Source organism: Cervus elaphus, chromosome 15, assembly GCF_910594005.1.
Source record: "Cervus elaphus chromosome 15, mCerEla1.1, whole genome shotgun sequence".
Taxonomy (NCBI): domain Eukaryota; kingdom Metazoa; phylum Chordata; class Mammalia; order Artiodactyla; family Cervidae; genus Cervus; species Cervus elaphus.
In genome coordinates, this window is record NC_057829.1 from 4275471 (window position 1) to 4294871 (window position 19401).

Sequence of the window (19401 nt, forward strand, 5' to 3'; positions counted from 1 at the left end):
CAGATGGTAAGAGAAGCAACTTAACAAAAACAAAACAAAACAAAACAAAACTACATCCAGCTCAGTCACAAGTGAAGTCAGTCTTAAAAATAAACACATAATACAGCTAAAAATATTTTATATCATCCTTATTGAGGTATAATTTATGTACAATAAACTCATCTATTTAAAGTGTAAATTCAATGAACTTTAAGAGATTTATCCACCTGTAGGAACATCCACAATCAAGATGCAGAGTGTTTCCACTGCTTCTCAGATCCCATGATTTGTGCAGACCATCCCGCCCCATAAGCCTATGTCTTGATCACCTGTTCTCTGCCACTACAAACTAGTTTGCATGTTCTAGGACGCTGATGCATGCAGTCACACACTGTGGGTCTTTCTGAGTCTGGCTTCTTTCATTCAGAATAAGGACTTTGAGATTCATTCATGTTAGAGTACATGTCGGCAATCCATTCCTTTTTAGAGCCTAATCATGGCATTTTGCTACTTAAGGAAATACCCCAGTTATTTTATTTTATTTTTTGACCAGCTGATGGACATTTGAGTTGTCTCCAGTTTTGGGCTCAGGTGAGTAAACCATTATCAATATTCATGTACACATCTTTGTAGAGATACACATTCATATTTCTATTGAGTAAGTACCAGAAAGGGTAGGCACATATTTATGATAAGTGAATATTTAACTTATTAAAAATAATGCCAAACTGCTTTCCAACTGACTAACCATTTTTCATCCCAACAGCAATAGATGAGTGTTCCAGTTGCTCCAAAGCCTACTCAGCATTCAGCATTGTCTGTTAAAAAAAAAATACTAGCCATTTTATCAGTGTGTAGATAAAAATATTTTGGATTATATATGGGAAAAAATGTTCCAGAGGTTATTCAGAGATGCAAAGCTGCATGATGCTTGACTAGCACATCAGAAGGATTTGAGGAAGAATCCACTTTTTAATGCCTTCAACAGCTATGCACTGACTGGAAAAAAGCCAAGAGTGACAGAGAAAAAAAAAAAAAGCCCTGTGCTCACTGGCCTTACATTATACAAAAAAGTAGATTTTGAAAAATACATAAATATATAGATTTAAATATAAGTTTAAACCATAAATATTTAAACTATAGCACAGATACAGAAGAGTAGAAAGGTGACTTTGGAGCAATGACTGGAAGGATGTCTGGAAAAGAGCCATGAGGACATCTGGCAAAAGAATACCACAGACGGAGAGAACAGCAAGCACCAAGGCCGGAGGGCAGGTGCAGACCTGGCAAGTGCCAGTCACAGCAAGGGGACCAGGGTGGCTGGAGCAACAAGAAATGGAGAGTGGCAAGAAATGAAATAAGACAATACGGATAGTCAGATAGGGTAGGAACAATTCAAATGCTTTTTACTGTTGCTCAAAGTGAGAAAGAAAGTCTAGAAGGTTCTGGGCAGAAGATTAACATGAAACTTTCAAGAGACTCACTCTGGCTGCAGGTGAGGCTCAGGTAGACTATTTAGAATGTAACGGCAATTAAAATATGGGGGAAACTTATCCATATTTTGGTAAACATACATATGGCTTACTATGATTAGAGTGCACAGCCTTTAGTATACTAGTAATACCTTGCACTGTAATATGCAAACTTGTGTGATATAAATTATATACATGAGATGTTAAAACAACCTTTTAAGGAAGTAAAAATGCATAATTAAAGTAAAAGTGACAGCAGATTATTGTGAAAGGACATAAACATCCAAGAATATAAACTTGATTCTCTTTCCAAAGAAAAACGCATGTGATTGGATAAAATATCTTAAATTTCTTATTCTTTATAATTTAAAATAATATTACATACAGTAGTATGCACTACATATAATAACATACAGTGTATTAGTCACTCAATCGTGTCTGACTCTTTGCAACCCCATGGACTCTAGCCCACCAGGTTCCTCCGTCCATGGAATTTTCCAGGCAAGAATACGGAGTGGGGAGCTAGTCCCTTCTCTAGGGAATCTTCCCAACCCAGGGATCGAACCCATGTCTCCTGCAGCACAGGCAGATTCTTTACTGTCTGAGCCACCAGGGAAGTCTATTACATATAAGAAGTGTAACATATTTAGAATACATAGTGTATTATAGTTATAACAACATGATTATAACTATTTATAGTTAAATATCTTGAGAAACAACTATAAACAACTGTAACTCACACAAGCACATCGGGCAGAGATTGTACCTACCTTTTCCAGATCTGGCTCCCGCAAAGCTAAAGCTAGTTCATTATTATCCATCACCGAGGCTGCTGCCACATCCAATGGTGTTGACCCTCTCATAGCTGGTGAGGCTGTTAAAGCAAAGATGGAACAAAACCTGAACTGTGCTGTAACTCTGAATCCCATATAAAAACATACTTTCACATAGAATTTCATTTCTAAATACATTGCACATTGTACCAATCCAAAATAATTTAAAGTTTAGTTTTAAAATCCAGTTTGTATATCCCTTTTATCTTAAAGATTCAATGAAAGTCATACATTTACTTACCAAGACCAACACTGCTGTTTTCCAGTAAATAACTGAGATGATCAAACATAGCTTTCTGATTCTGCCTACTTATACGACAGAAGTAACAGAGAAAACGGCAACAGTTGGCCACCATCTTTGGAAAAGTGATTTCCTACATAAAGAGCATTTAGTTAGCTGGGAAAGCAAAGAAACTTTGTTAATAGTGAGTTCTGAAGTTGAGGTCTCAATCAGATTGCCCATCCATGTGTGCCCATGTCTACCAAGCCTCGGATACTAAAGACCTTTGAATGCCCAGATGAGGGCTCATCTAGTCCTAGAGCCACTAAAAATCAAGCCTGACACTAATAGGAAACCTCACTATTGTCAATGGTTTGATATGGAAAATATCTACAGCCCTATACTTAAAGATAGCATGAGCCTACTTTAGGATTCAGGCAGGTTCAACTGTGATTCTTGACGCCCACTATTAGCTGTGCTTCCTTGGAAAATTAAACGATCTCACTGATTCTATTCTGCAAAACTGGAATAAGATGGATAATAATATTTAGGCAAAGGAAGGACAGTTCAATGAGGCATTTTGTGAAAAATACCCAGTTTAATATTTGGAACCACATAATAGGATGTTGAAGCTGAAACACCAATACTTTGGCCACCTCATGCGAAGAGTTGACTCATTGGAAAAGACCCTACCTAATGCTGGGAAGGATTAGGGGCAGGAGGAGAAGGGGACGACAGAGGATGAGATGGCTGGATGGCATCACTGACTCGATGGACATGGGTTTGGGTAGACTCTGCGAGTTGGTGATGGACACGGAGGCCTGGGGTGCTGCGATTCATGGGGTTGCAAAGAGTCAGACACGACTGAATGACTGAACTGACTGAATAGGATGTTCTTATCATCAGTGTTGTTGTTGTATTATTATTAAGATTCCAGGAATTCAGATCTTCCCTGACTGGTACATGACTTGTCTCCTGTGATGAACACCCTTCCTGGAAGGTCTGCCTGCTAGGCCCAGCAAACATATCTCCCTTGACATCTAGATCTTATTCTAGTATACCACAGATAATCCCCAAAAACTCCAAGTTCTTATTAAACAGAGTATTTTATAAATATCTTTATAAGTTTGTCTAACCAAGAGTCTGAATGTGAGAAATATGGACTCATTTCCAAATTCGGAAAAATACATTTTAAAATTTCAAAAAGAAAAGCATTGTTCAAATCAGATGTCATGAAACGGCACTGCTTTACGTGGAATTATATATTATTCTATTCATTTGGTCCTAAAACTTTTTATTTTACATTTTAACCATTTAAAATGTCACCTTAGAGTCTTACAACAAGTACTATACAGTATCATCTTCAACATACTATAAAGCATATTCTGCATCAGGAATTCAGTGGAACTAACTCTTGTCTGAATCAAGGGAATGGTTGGGTCTAGAGAGCATGTTTTTGTTATGAACTTTGAATGTGATGGAAATGTATTTAATTGTATAAAAATTAGCATATTATTAACTGTTATAGTTTCTAAATATCTTCTAAATGAGAATAATAGAGAAAATAGCAAGTTACATGGCGTTAGACAAATTATCAGGCTTCCCTGGTGACTCAGATGGTGAAGAATCTGCCTGCAATGCAGGAGACCCAGGTTTGATCCCTGGTCTGATCCCTGAGTCAGGAGATCCCCTGGAAAAGGGAATGGCAACCACTCCAGTATTCTTGCCTGGAGAATTCTATGGACAGAGAAGCATGGTGGGCTATAGTCCATGGGATCACAAAGAGTCGGATACAATTGAGTGACTAATACGTTCACTTCTTCAAGCAAATTATCAATATCAAAAAAAAAAAAACCTTCAGCCAGACCTCTTTATCTGCAGGTTACACATCTGCAGATTCAACCAAAAAGCAAAAGCTACAAAATGCTCTAAAAAGCAAAACCTAAAAAAAAATAAAAATAAAAAGCAAAACCTGAGTTTGCTATATGCCAGTAACTATTTAGATAGAATTTATATTAGGTATTACAAGTGATCTAGACATGATTCAGAGTATATGAGAGAATGTGCATAGGTTTTACACAAATACTATGCATTTAACCTAAGGGACCAGAGCATCTGTGGATTTTGGTATCTGCAGTAAGGTCCTGGAACCAATCACCTGTGGATCCTGTGGGGGTGACTACAGAAGTATAGCCACCTCTCAACCTGTAAGGGACTGTTTAAAAAATAGTTCTAAGAGGATTTACAAAATTCACAAGAATACACAATGAATGTACTCTAGAAGGTTATAGTAAATGGCATCCCAAGAGTTTCCTTTACCTTGGACTCTCCACCTCCAAGGACATTGACCATGACCTCCATCACTGTCTCATGCATCCCAAGTGCCCTCATGAGATTAGGATGCTGGTAAAACACTTTATTGTTCATGATATCCCTAGAAAGGACAACACAAGTTTAAGTGAAGCAAAGAGTTATAGCAAAATTTAAATAAAAATTTATCTGAGATCATAAGTATTTTGGAAATAATTACTAGCATGTATGGACATGTAAGAGAAATCATCACCAAGTCTTAAAAGAAAATAAAGATAATTGGGCTTTCCTCAAAAATACAGAAAGTTTTCCAAAGATATTATACAAATCATTAATTCTTTTTAGTTGCAAGAAATGTACTAAATAAGTAAATATTAATTTATATGACACAGAGTTTGGGACACTGATCATTCCTAATTCCATGGATATCCAAACTCAACCTTATTTTGTACAGAAATATGAAGCAGTGTTATTCTTACATTCTTATGAAAGTTCCTATATAAATAATTGCTGTATAAGTATCTCTCCTTTTCACATGCACTGTTTTTAGAACTATATTCATGATTTGTATGTTTAAGAACAGTAGTGCTATTTCCTGCTACATTTATGTTATTATTCTGGTGAAATTCTTTCAAAGGCGATGTATTCTCCAAGAGACACCAAACTAAATTGAAGCCCAGGTACAAGTAATCCTACTTATTAAAAGAGACAATTAATTTAAAAAAATGGCAGGAAATGATACCTAAAATGTTTCATTATTATTGTATTATGTATTATTATAATGCGTATATAAAGGCATTTTAATGTTTAACAATCATTGCAAAAGAGAGCTCGGTTAATTTTTATTTTTACATATATCAAATCACGCAAGAGTCTTTTCCATAAAACATTTTCTGTCAGAATCAGAGCAAGAAAATAACATACAACTGATAGGAAATTTGAAGCTTTCCTTTTGAATCTGATTACCTTAACTGAGTTAGTCATCTATTCATTTAGTCATATTCTGGCTATATCAAGAAAGTGAAATAATACGATTATTTTCTTTTAGTTTTAGTTCTTCACTTGTAATTTATTAATCACTTTGTTTAGGTTGTGCTTATGAAGACAGCTTTTAGGTAGCACCACTCAGATAAATGACGTGGGGGCCCAGGGCTAATCGTGTGTCTGTCTGCTCAGCTGCTCAGTCGTGTCTGGCTTTGCAGCCCCACAGACTGTAGCCAGCCAGGCTCCTCTGTACATGGAATTTTCCAGCCAAGAATACTGGAATCAGTTGCCATTTCCTACTCCAGATCTTCCTGACCCAGGGACTGAACCAGCAACTCTTGTGTCTACTGCATTGGTAGGCAGATTCTTCACCACTGTGTCACCTGGATAATATAGGTCTGATCTATTTCATGCAAGGACAAATAAGGTAAAGGCATCCTTTCCTTCACAAATGATAGCTTGCCAAGAGAACCTCAACCCTCAAACCACAGATGTAATCATGAGATTTGTCCTCCTGTTAATTCAAATCCTTTTACATGACATAAGTTTGGAAGGTATCTAATTGAAAAATCTCGTTTGCTTTTAGTTCAAGGTAAATTAAATGGATCTTTAATTCTACCACCAGCAGGCAGGTTGTCACTCATTAAATGTGTCACTTTGGGATCTTTCTAATCCCACAAAAAAGTAGCATTTTATCTTGTTTCATAATCATTTTGAGTTTTACCCCTATTGAGTGATGTATATGTTAATAGTACCTCTTACTGTTACATGGTCATTTAGGAAGAAAGTGCTCTCCATTTCCTGGAAGGCTTCCTTTCTCATTTAATTAAGATCACTTCTCACCAGAGGCTCCCTCAGGTTAGATATAAGCACTAATATTCCAAAAAAAGGCTCATGCACAGACAGTCATAAATAAAGAACATAAAATTAGCTTATGTTGTTTCAGTCTCTTTGTTTTCCTTCTTTGTCCCAAAAGTACACTGATTTTTAGTATGCAATCATTTTAAGGATTTCTGGAATATAACCTCTCCAGTTTATGATTTCAAATATTTAATAGTCCCACAGGAAATATCTAGTATAATGTTATGAATTTAAAATGTACATAAATATCACATAATTTGTGTCTTTCCATACTTTTTTTTCTTTCCCCTCAGAATAAATTTTTTAGCCAGAGAAAACATCAGTTATTCTGTTTCCTTAGTTGTTTTTCAAAGAGCCAACTCCAAGGTTTTTTAATCCTATTCATTGATTACTTGTGGATGGTAAAGAATCTGCCTTCCATGCAGGAGATTCCTGGAGAAGGGAATATCTACCCACCCCAGTAGCCTTACCTGGGGGTTCCATGGACAGGGGAGCTTGGCAGGCTACAGTCCACATTGCCAACACGACTGAGTGACTAACACACACACACATTATTAGTGTTTTATTTTACCTATGTCACTAGATATCATTATCTCCTCTTTTATCTGTCATTCATAGAACCAAATTAGCTTTTCTGGTAGTAAGGGGCCTAAGTTTTTGTCTCCTGCATCACTTTTCAGCATTCCACATTCCAGATTTTTACATCTTTACATTTAGGTATTTCTTTCTTATGAATATCATGTAGCTTAATTTAAGTTTTTATTTTTCTCTGGTTATCTTAATTCTCTTATATTTCCTTTTTTAAAGATTATTTTGATGTGGAGCATTTTTAAGTCTTTATTGAATTTATTACAATATTACTTCTGTTTTATGTTTTAGATTTTGGCCATGAGGCATGTGGATCTTCGTTCCCCAACCAGGGATTGAATCCACACTCTCTGCACTAGAAGGTGAAGTCTTAATCACTGGACCACAGGGAAGTCCCTCTCTCATATTTTCTTATTCCCAAACCATGCAAGCTTGTTAATGATTGCTTACATATATGCATATATGTGCTAAGAGTTGGACATGACTGACCGACTTCACTTTCACTTTTCACTTTCATGCATTGGAGAAGGAAATGGCAACCCACTCCAGTGTTCTTGCCTGGAGAATCCCTGGGACGGGGGAGCCTGGTGGGCTGCCGTCTATGGGGTCGCACAGAGTCGGACACGACTGAAGCGACTTAGCAGCAGCAGCAGCAGCCAGTAACATACTCACTGAAACAGATTACCTCCCACTCTTCTGAATTCCATTTTCTTTTCCATTATATACATACAACCTTTAGGAGGCCTTTCAATCAGGGACTATAAGTAAACATTCTGAAATTTCTTTATTCTGCCCTCACTCTTGAATAGAGAATATAAACTCAAATATTCAAATTCACATGAAGCACAAGCTTATGATGATAAAATTTTAGTTGAATAACACATTCTAAATAAAGGGTTATTATTTTGTGGTCTCTTAGAACTTTGTGACCTTTTATTGAATTATGATCACTAGTTTTGCAGTTGAGAATTCTAAACGTTGTTTCTTTTCAAGTGTCTGGGCTTTTCTATTTGCTTTCAAAATATTCTATTTATCACTGACGTTATGGAGTTTCACTACAATCTACCCAGCTGTGGATGTGGAACTATTTGTACTCTAGGAATAGGTAAATTCATGTTTGTCATCAATTCTGAAAAACTCAAGCCAATAGCTCTTCCAAGTTTTCCTTCTATAGTTCATCTATTCTGTCTTTTCCATAAATCCTACTTGGCATATTAAGGATCTTCTTATATTATTCCCCAGGTTTCTTAATTTCTCCATCAGTGCTGCATTACTGATCTCCTCAGCTCTATGATTCTATTCATTAATTCTCTTCAGTTTTATTTATCTACACTTTTGATACTTTTAAAATCACTGCTCTTAATGCCAATTATTATATTTTTTACTTCTAGAACTTTTCTGTGGATATTTTTCAATTTTTCATGGACTTTTTGTGTGTCTCATTTTGAGGATTTCATCTGCTTCTTAGCATTTTTAAACATTTTAGATATAGTAACTTTGTATTCTCTTTCTGGCTTTCTATGATTTGAAGTTCTTCAGGGAGGTGTTCTAACTCCACTCTTCACTGTATCTGCAGACCTGCCTATGGTGGAATATTTTCTTAGGTGCTCTGCACTTTCTGACTGGATGCTAATCTTTGGTAGCATGGAGGCTTTTACTGTTCACAGTGAACTGAGTTGAGAAAGCATAGCTTCAGGCCAAATTATGTTAACTTCTCAGCTAGTGGATCCTCAGACTATGCATGAGGCATAAATGTTAACCCTGTCTAAGGCAAGCAGATGTCAATTGCTACATATAGGATGGATAAACAACAAGGTCCAATTGCATAGCACAGGGAACTATAATATCTTGTGATAAACCATAAAGGAAAAGAACATGAAAAAGAAAACAAAAACATATATATATAGACATGAATCACTTTGTTGTATACCGGAAACTGAGACAATTTTGTAAATCAACTATAATTCAATAAAGAAAATGTTAACCCTGAAATTTACATAAAGTACAACCTATGATGTTGAATTTTCGGAATAGTTGTTTTATCCCATTATTTTCTCAGGAGACATGGAGAAACTTCTTTATTATCTCCTGCTGGTAATATTTGTACCCCTATGGATTTTAATGTGTTTTTATTAATCTGTATTTTGATACATGATTGGATATCACTCAGAAACTAATAAAAAAACAAATCTAAGATATTTGTTATGTACCACCGCCACCTTGGCATCTAGTTGTAAAATTAGTCATGCTTGGTTTATTATTGAGCAATTTTCCTATTTAGCTTTAAAACATAATCTCTAGAAAACTGACAATCTAATGATCATAAAATCTATATGGAGTATTTATGCTAAAGTGCCCAGTGTATTACCACTGGGATAAACAATTGGAAAGAAGACATTCATAAGACAAAGGTTATAATGTCAACAGTTAAATAACTTACCCTAACCCACGAATCATAAGTTTCTCTTCTTCTTTGCCCATTCTCACACTTAGCAGGGAACGAATCTGACCAAGAGATGCCAGCAGATTGATGGTATCCTCCACAGAAACACCATTTATAGTATAGGTCTTTGGCAGAGCCCGTACCAGACCCCCAATGCCATCATACTGTCGATGGAGCAATACAAACATGGCCCTCACCAACTCAGGGTCTTCAATAACAGACTCTTGAGCCCATCGGACCATGGTCTCAGAAATCAACTGCTGAAGAGTGGCTGCAAAGTAATCATGGATACTTCTTAAAAAAGGAAAACAATAAGGCAGATTAGATGGGTATTTCAAATGCATATTTCAGATAATCTAAAAGTGAAAGTGAAGTCGCTCAGTCGTGTCTGACTCTTTGCAACCCCATGAACTGTAGCCTACCACGCTCCTCTTGTCCATGGGATTTTCCAGGCAAGTGTACTGGAGTGGGTTGCCATTTCCTTCTCCAAGGGATCTTCCCAACCCAGGGATCGAACTCGGCTCTCCCACATTGTAGGCAGACGCATTACCATCTGAGCCACCAGGATATAACCCAAACTGGCATCTATGTTTGTACAAGAATTGAAAAGGAATAATTTTTTGAAAAAATATATTCTTTAAACAATCATCAGTGACAGTATGTCAATAAAGATGAGTTAACAAGCATGGAAGGGTAAAAATACACAAACTTTCTTTAAACACTATTCTTATAACTAAGGCATTTAAGCTATTTCAAAATTATAGCAGCTTTTCCAGAACTACTATTGGCAATCCATAGGGTAATCAATGGGTTGTCCTATTACTTTTATTTTCTTTGTTTCACTCATCTCCTCCCAAAAGACATGACATCATATATCCTTAAAAAGGTCAGTCATGGTCATTTAAGGAGCTTCTTTTTTAATCCAACTGTTTCCTCATTTAAGTACTTAGTAGTAGTGATCTCATGAAATTACATTTCTACTTCAATTTGTATCCCCAATTGTCACTTAAAATGTCTTCAAAGGATTTGACTGTGAAGCTGTATTAAGTTGAAAAGTTATCCTATACATAGATGATTACTTGCAGTGTGATCAGCAATAACACACTTAAAAGCAACAGGACTTTCAAACCTCTTAAAGTATATAGTAAAGTGATCAAAGCTTAGCAGGGCTGATGTGACTGACTCATCTTGCTGTTGTTCAGTCGCCAAGACATGTCTGACTCTTCGTAACCTCACAGACTGCAGCATTCCAGGTTTCTCTGTCCCTCACCATCCCCGGAGTTTGCCCAAGATCATGTCCAATGAATTGGTAATGCCATCCAGCCCATCCTCTATTGCCCTCTTCTCTTTCTGCCTTTAATCTTTCCCAGATCAGGGTCTTTTCCAAAGAGTCATCTGTTCACATCAGGTGGCCAGAGTACTGAAGCTTCAGATTCAGCATCAGACCTTCCAATGAATATTCAGGGTTGATTTCCTTCAAGATTGACTTGTTTGATCTCCTTACTGCCCAAGGGACTCTCAAGAGTCTTAATTCATACATAGGTACTAAATTCCTATCATCAATACACTGGCTGATTTCCAAAAGAAACTGCAAATATGTTTTAATCTATGCCTTATTAAAGTAAAAAACAAACAAACAAACAAACAAAAACACAGCTCAGATTACCATCTGAGAACCTGCCTGCAATGCAGGAGACCGGGGTTTGATCCCTGGGTTGGGAAGATCCTCTGGAGAAGGAAATGGCTACCTGCTCTAATATTCTTGCCTGGAGAATTCCATGAACAGAGAAGCCTGGCAGGCTACAGTCCAAACAGGGTTGCAAGAGTCAGACACACTTTACTTTTCACCAATTTTAACCAAATATAAAATTTAGATAAAATGCCAATATACTTCTACGTATCTCAAAACCATGTAGTCATTGTCAATAGGTCAAAATCATAAGCTTGATAATAACAAAAAATGCTTCAGAAGAAACTCTGAACTCTGATTTTGAAGACCTGACTCAAATGTGGTTGTGATACTGAAAAATAAATTTAGCAGTAATTATATGGATAAAAGATTTCCATTGTAAGTTAGGGGGAAAAAACACAAAAATTGCATGAGTTTGTTTTTTTCTTTCTTTCCATAAGCGCTGTTAATAAACTGACACTGCCTCTTAAATAAAAGGAGTCTCAGAAGTGAGACAGTGAATCAGCTTATCTCACAGACCTACTTCATGAACACTTTCTGGATGAGTGTGCAGGTCTGAAAAACCCGTTGCTTCAGTGTGCTTTATTTGGTTTCAAAGAGTATCAGCTATGACTTATCAGTTAAATAGGATATGGATGAATCAGAAATGCATAAGGCTCTAGAAAATATTTCCAAACCAAAATATAGTTACAGACAGTATCTATTTAAACTTTAAGAAAAGGTTTATTTAACTCAATGCAAGAATATTTGAGGGTCAACAGCAATTATTTAGATATGAAGTCTAAATTACTCATTTTATACTTTCTCTTGATAGCTGCTGCTGCTAAGGCGCTTCAGTTGTGCCCGACTCTGTGCGACCCCATAGATGGCAGCCCACCAGGCTCCCCCATCCCTGGGATTCTCCAGGCAAGAACACTGGAGTGGGTTGCCATTTCCTTCTCCAGTGCATGAAAGTGAAAAGTGAAAGTGAAGTCGCTCAGTTGAGTCGGACTCTCCGAGACCCCACAGACGGCAGCCCACCAGGCTCCTCCGTCCGTGGGATTTTCCAGGCAACCCACTGGAGTGGGTTGCCATTGCCTTCTCCTTCTCTTGATAGACTCTGATCCAATTCTTTTGTTTTTTTAATTTATTTATTTTAATTGGAGGCTAATTACTTTACAATATTGTAGTGGTTTTTGCCATACACTGACATGAGTCAGCCATGGGTGTCCGTCTGTTCCCCTAAATCTTTAGTTCTCTAGGGACAGCCCATCCATCCTTACAAAACTGCCATCTCTCAGCCTGTTCCTGCAAATATAGTCTGATGCTGCTATCTACTTCTGGTGGCTATGGGGATCTACTTAACAACCTGATTCTTGCAAGCTGTAAATTCAACTTTCTCACTGGTTCATCTAGTATAATATTTGTTCAGATGATGAATAAATGTGGTGGAGTCATTTTGGCAGTGCCATTTCATAGCTTACATGACTTCTTGGAGTCACTCTCAACTGGCTTTTCAGCTTGCTTCTTCTTTAGGTACGTCACCTTTTCTACCAAGGACAGCAGGCGTCCTCTAATAGTTAAATCATTGTTTCCATCCAGAGACCTATCTTCATCCAACTCAATTCCTAGTAGGAAGAAGACAAAGAGAAATAAGAAAAGAACAAATAATGTTTAAAAAATACATTGAGGGGAAACAATTCTCAGGTTTTGCAATTTTTTCCACTCATAGCTTAAAGCAATGCTACCATGCCTGAAACATCTGAGGAAACCAAGTGATCTTTTCCACTAGCATTCACAGGTAAGATTCATTCATTGCTCTCTTTTTCTGCTTTCTCTTTTTCCCCTGTTTTTGTGAGACTGGAGCTATCAGCAGCTAGCACAAAATATAAAGCCAAGCAGAGAGCAAAAAGACTCTTTTAGGAGTTAAAATCCATTCTACTACTTAAGCTAACCTTAGGCATTTCTTGACCTTGGGCACTGTCTAGACCTATAGTTCTGCCCTCCCTAAACACCCTGCTGGCTTTTTATCCTCCTTACTTGCCTCCAAAAATATCAATGATATTTTAATAATTTGAGACACAGAGAGTGCATATATAGTTAGATATACAAAACAAATGAATATTTTATGTCTGAAGCAATAAATCTACCATTTTAGAGTATCCCTTTATTTATAGCATATGTGTGTGTGTGTAGTTATTTATAGCATAACCTTCTGGCAGTCATTTAGTGGTTCCTCATTCATAAGCTGAATTAATATACTTTTACTGTCTTCATTAAAATAAAATACCACTTAAGATATAGCTAATTTGTTTTCTTTCATCAAGACACAGACTTTTTCACATCACCGCATAAAGAGAGGAAAAAACCAATTGACTGGATTCAGAACATTCAGTCAATTCCATTTTTAAAGTTCTTAGAATAAAAAGAGGGGCATGTGTGCTCAGTTGGATCCAACTCTTTGCAACCCCATGAACTGTATAGCCTGCCAGGCTCCTCTGTCCATGAGACTATCCTGCCAAGAACACTGGAGAGGGTTGCCATTTCCTCCTCTAGGGGATCTTCCTGACCCAGGGACTAAATCTGTGTCTCTCGCTTTGCAGGCAAATTCTTTACCACTGAGTCATCTGAGAAGCCCCCAGAAGAGGGAAGAATTGCCTTAATAGATTTGGGCTACTGACCTGCAACTTATCAAAGGAGTTCTTTAGGCATTAATAAATTTCAAACATGCCAGATTTCCTAGGTCAATCCTTAAAAGGGGCCCCTCAACCAGTTGAAATATAACAAACAGCCTATGAACAAATTTCTTTAGACTAAATCAACTTAAAACTTCCTTCTTTGACAAAAGTTCCCGGTTACCTGTCCCCATTCCCCAGGCCACTGAAGGAAGAAAAGGGAAAGGAAAAGAATGTTGGTCATGTTCTGCTTGGTCTTAATGCCCTTCTCATCTCTATACCCCTCAAGGCTTTCCACATGAGAACTTCTGTACCCATATATGTGCACTAAGATATATATTCAGTAAGAGTTCTAGGTCAAGAAGACCCTACCACAATGTGTCATCAAATCTTCGTGAAAATCCAAGAGTTGGTCTCGGATTTCTTCAGGACATGGACATTCACTTTTGTCATCCTTAAAATTGAGAAGCATATTGATCTGAAAGTTTAGAAAAAACAAGAGGAAGAACTAAAGTAAAAGAAAAGTGAATCTAGGAACAGTATAATAAAGAAAATTATAAAAATCGAAAATGTTCAAATTCTGCTTTTAAGTATTCATGGACTTGTGCCCAACAGATGAAAAATCATTATCTATTACTCAATCCAACAAATAACACAATCAAATAATTCAAAGCTTAGCATGCTAAAATAGTCATATTATTTGAGTCTCCTTTCTCAATTTCACAAAATGTCAGACCTGTGTATACTTAGTGTTTTTAAACTAATTAAGACCTAAATTTACTTACTAAATTTTTATTATCCTTCTAGATATTTTTCTAGCTAATTTCCATGCATTATTGACTATTTTTAAGAACTATTTGTTAAAAGTATACAGCAAAGAAGGAAAACCAAACATAACTGAAGAGCAACATAATGGATCACTATGCCTTTTCTAATATTAATGGTTCAATTGAACAAACTGCAAGAAACTTTCTTCCATTTATTTTAAGTTTTGGATACAATAGTATTAAATTCATGAATGAAGAAAAGTATGTTCCATAATTTTCCTTTATGATAAACAACTGTAAGTTGTCCTTTTAGAGTTTTATGTACGTAAATTTTTTGTTAAACTATTATTTGAGAAAATTATAGATCCATATGCTATTATAAGAAATAATACAAAGAGATCCTGTGTATTCTTTATTCTGTTACCCCACTATAGTGACATCTTGCAAAACAGTAGTACAGAATCACAACCAGGATACTGACTTTGATACAGTCAAAAGAACAAGTCCATCACTTCAGGATCCCTCCTGTTAATCCTTTTATCACCACACCCTCTTCACTTTTGCTTGCTCTTCATCCCCAATTCCTATCAACCACTAACCTGTTCTCCATTTCTATATTATTGGCAATTCAAGAACATTATACAAACAGAATCATAGAATCATACAGCATGAATACATGTATTCCCATATTATCTATCCTTTTGCAATCAATAGTCTGTAGTGATATCTCATTTCATTTCTGATTTGGTAATTTGCGCTTGCTTTCTTTCTTTGCTAATTCCTTTAGAATTTTATTGATTTCTTTAATTTTTAAAAATAACTAGCTTTTGGATTCATTGATTTTTTTCATTGTCCTGTTTGCAGTTTCATTCATTTCTCCTCTGTTCTATATTACTGCCTTTTTTTTTTTTTTTTTTTTTGCTTGTTTTGGGCTTATGTTGTTATTTTTCTAAATTCTTGTGATGGCAGTTTAGATTATTACTTTGAGACTTTTGCTCTTTTATATATAAGTATTTAATGCAATAAACTTCCCTCTCACACAGTTTCAGCTGTTTCCACAAAGTTTGATATGTCATATTTTTACTTTCTTTCAGTTCAATGTATTTTTTATTTTTTTCTTGAGACTTGTTCCTTGAACTAAGTGCATTGTTTAGTTTCCAAGTGTTCAGAGATTTGCCTGCTATATTTCTGTTATTAATTTCTAATTTGACTCATGGTGAAAAACCATCCTGTATGAAAAAAAAAACCAATTCTTCTACATTTGTTGAGGTTGTTTCATGGCTCAGGCTATAATCTATCTTTGCAAATGTTTCATAGACACTTGAAAATAAACCTGTATTCTATTATTGGGCAGAGTGTCCCATAAATATACAAAGATCCTGCTAGTGATAAGACTGGTGTATTCTCCTCCATTCTTGCTGATTTTTTGTCTATCTCGTCCTTCAAATATTTAGAGAGGGGTGTTAAAGTCTCCAACTACAACCCTGTATTCGTCTATTTCTCCTTTCAATTCTATGTTGATTTCACATATTTTGCAGCTCTGTTGTCTAGTGCATACACATTTGTCTTCCTGGTGGACTGATCTCTTATTCTTATATAATGTTCCTATCTATGACAAATGTCTTTGCTCTGATACAGTCATTTTCTTTTAATTAATTTTTCATAACATACCTTTTTCATCCTTTTTATTTTCAACATATCATTACATTTTAAGTGAACTTCTCAACGACAGCATATAGTTAAGCCAAGCTTTTAAAATTCACTGTCAATCTCTCTTACTTTATTTAAATTATTTATACTCATGAATTTATTGATATGCCTGTCATTTTACTTGTTTTCTGTTTGTTTTTTCTCATTTATTTTTCCCAAAGTGCTGTGAACTATTTCTAGGATCCTATTTTGAACTATCCATGGTATTTTTTAGTGTATCTCTTTGCTTAGCTATTTTAGTGGTAACACAGGATATTATATTAATATATACATAATTTATCTCAGTCTACTGGTATTAACACTCTATCAGTTTAAATGAAATACAGAAATTTTATCTTCCTTTATGTCCCTTATTCTCCACCACTGAAAATACAATTGCCTTAAATATTTAGTAAGCATACATTTAGAACATATCAGAGTTACCATTTTTGCTTTGCACATCAAACATAATTTAGAAGGCTCAAGAGAAAAAAAAATTGTATTTACCCTTATTTTAACACTTTCTGTAGGGTAAGGGAGTTAGAGAAGGCAAGGTGCAGAAAAAGAAAAAGACTGGCACTTTACAGGAACAGATCACCTTCAGTGAGGTGAGAAGGGGCAGCAGTCAGATTAAGTGAGTTCTGCACTAACCCAAGAAAAGAGGAAGCATATAGAGGCATGTATGTGGAAATCTACTGTCTTAAGGGGGCTTGTTCTTCTCCAAGGTTGTTCAGGGTAGTTATCTCTTAAATGGCTAGGGCAAGAATTCTGGAGATCTGCCAGAAGCTGAGACCAGCAGGAAGCGGGGCATAATCAACCCTAATGTCCATTTTTTCCTTCTGGTGAGAGGGTTCTTTGTTTTGCATAGAATGGTGGGGAGGACCCGGAGGGGAGTTTTAACTCCAAGCTATTTTGAGCCTTGTAACTTTCCTTCACTTTCTGTTGTTCTTCTTTCCTGATTTTTCAAATTTTCTTCTTTTATCATTTCCTTTATGTTTAAAGAACTTCCTTTAGGCACTCTTTCAGGATAATCCAATTCTGGTAGTTTTCCTTCATTTGAGAAAATTTTGATTTCCCCTCAATTCTGAAGGATATTTTCACTGCACATAGAATTATGGTTGACAGGTCTTTTCTTTCAGCACACGAAAAATGCCGTGCCACTTCCTTCTGTCCTCTGTATTTTCTGATGAGAAATTTGTTGTCACTTGACTTGTCTTTCCAAGTGTCATTTGTTTCTTGGTCCTATCAAGATTTTTCTCTTTCATGTTCAGAAGTTTGACTACAATATGTTTTGGCTTACATTTGGGGTTTATTCCATTTGGAGTTTACTCAGTTTCTTGAATCTCTATAACTTTTGCCAAATTTGAAAAGTTTTCAACCATTACTTTTTCAAGAATGTTTTCAGTTCACTCTCTTTCTCCTATCTCTCTGGAAACCTAATGCCATTAATGTTAGATCTTTTGCTATATTCGCATTGGTGCTATTTTTTTCACTGTTATTTTCTATTATGGGGGCTAAATAATGTCTATTCTCTCTTCAATAATAGTTTTTTTTCTTTTCCCCTCCATTGTGCCATTAAATCCACCTACTGATGATTTTTAATTCAGACATTGTATTTTTCAGTTGTAGAATTTCCATTTGGATCTTCTTTGTAGCTCCTATTGTTTTTGCTGCAACTTTTTTATTTTTGTCATCACAGAGTTGGTATCTATTGATTGCCAATTTTCATTCAAGTTTTTGCTGGATCTTGGTGTGATGAGTGATTTTTAACTGAAATCTGGACATTTTTGGTAGTACACTATGAGACCCTGGAGAGGGAAATGACAACCCACTCCAGTATTCTTGCCTGGAAAATCCCATGGACAGAGGAGCCTAGCAGGTTACAGTCCATGGGGTCACAAGAGTTGGACACGACTTAGCAACTAAACCAGGAGACTTTGTTTCTTATTTAAACTTCTGACTTCTGATACCATTACTGCTAGGTGGCGTACACGTCCATTTCTCCACTTGACCTCCATGAAGGAGACAGGAGACCTCATTTCTGCTGGGTGAGGCTGGGAACAGTGGACCTGAACTCACACAACCCTGGCCTGGAAAGGGTAAGAGCGCCTTGATACACCTCCCTCTGTGACCTTATTGACCCTTTGGAAGGGATAGGCCTCATTACCACTCAACCAGGATAAAGTCTCAGCTTCTCAGGGCCCCAGTTGGAGCACCCGTGTACAACCTGATCCGAGCAGACATCTAAGCTCTCCACTCGGTGTCTGCTGGTTTGGTGTGGGGTGTGGCATCAGGTTTACTGTGGTGTTCGGCTGGAGGAGCATGGTCATTACCTAAAAGTTTTCTCTCTTGCCAGAAAAACAGTTTTTCTGGTTCTCTGGCTAGACAGAGAAGGTACTTGTTGAGGCTTTTCTTGGTGTTTCTGAGTTGTTGGCTTCTTTAGCTCAAGTTTGTGATAGATGAGAAAAAAACAAAAACCCAGGGAACTCGCCACCATGTCATTCCTCAGCTCCCAAGTTCCATTGCCAGTCTTTCTGCTGTCTTGTCTTTCGTGTAATATCCAGGGTTATAGTTGTACTTAGAAGGAAGAATAGGCAGAGGTATTCCATCTTTTCAGAAGCAGAAGTTTCCCAAGTATTTTAACAAATGGAGTTATTCTGGGAGAAGCTGGATTTGTTCTCCGCTCAATAAATGTTCTTTACAGCAATAAACAAAATTCCATGTCCCTTCCCTCAAAGACTTTACATTCTGGTGAGAAAAAGATAAATTCTACAATTACTCCCTAAGTACCTCCATTCACGGCTATCTTGGATATAGAGGGAAAGAGCAAGGTAAGATATTGAAGATGAGATCTGTATAAGTTATACCTTTTAACCATCAACAGCTATTGGCTGGGCCAAAAAGCTCATCT

At 36.5% G+C, this 19401-nt stretch overlaps 1 protein-coding gene across 12 annotated transcripts in view; it reads right to left on the bottom strand.

The window, feature by feature from the left end:
• Positions 1-19401, bottom strand: part of RYR2 (ryanodine receptor 2) — a 794016-nt gene that overhangs the window by 237038 nt on the left and 537577 nt on the right. For all 12 annotated transcript variants that reach the window (XM_043925904.1, XM_043925902.1, XM_043925903.1 and 9 more), the window contains exons 39-44: positions 14407-14512; positions 12844-12987; positions 9688-9961; positions 4824-4938; positions 2526-2658; positions 2222-2325 (exon numbers count right to left, since the gene is read on the bottom strand). In XM_043925904.1, the coding sequence (XP_043781839.1) occupies positions 2222-2325; positions 2526-2658; positions 4824-4938; positions 9688-9961; positions 12844-12987; positions 14407-14512 (876 nt within the window). The remainder of the gene's footprint in view (positions 1-2221; positions 2326-2525; positions 2659-4823; positions 4939-9687; positions 9962-12843; positions 12988-14406; positions 14513-19401) is intronic.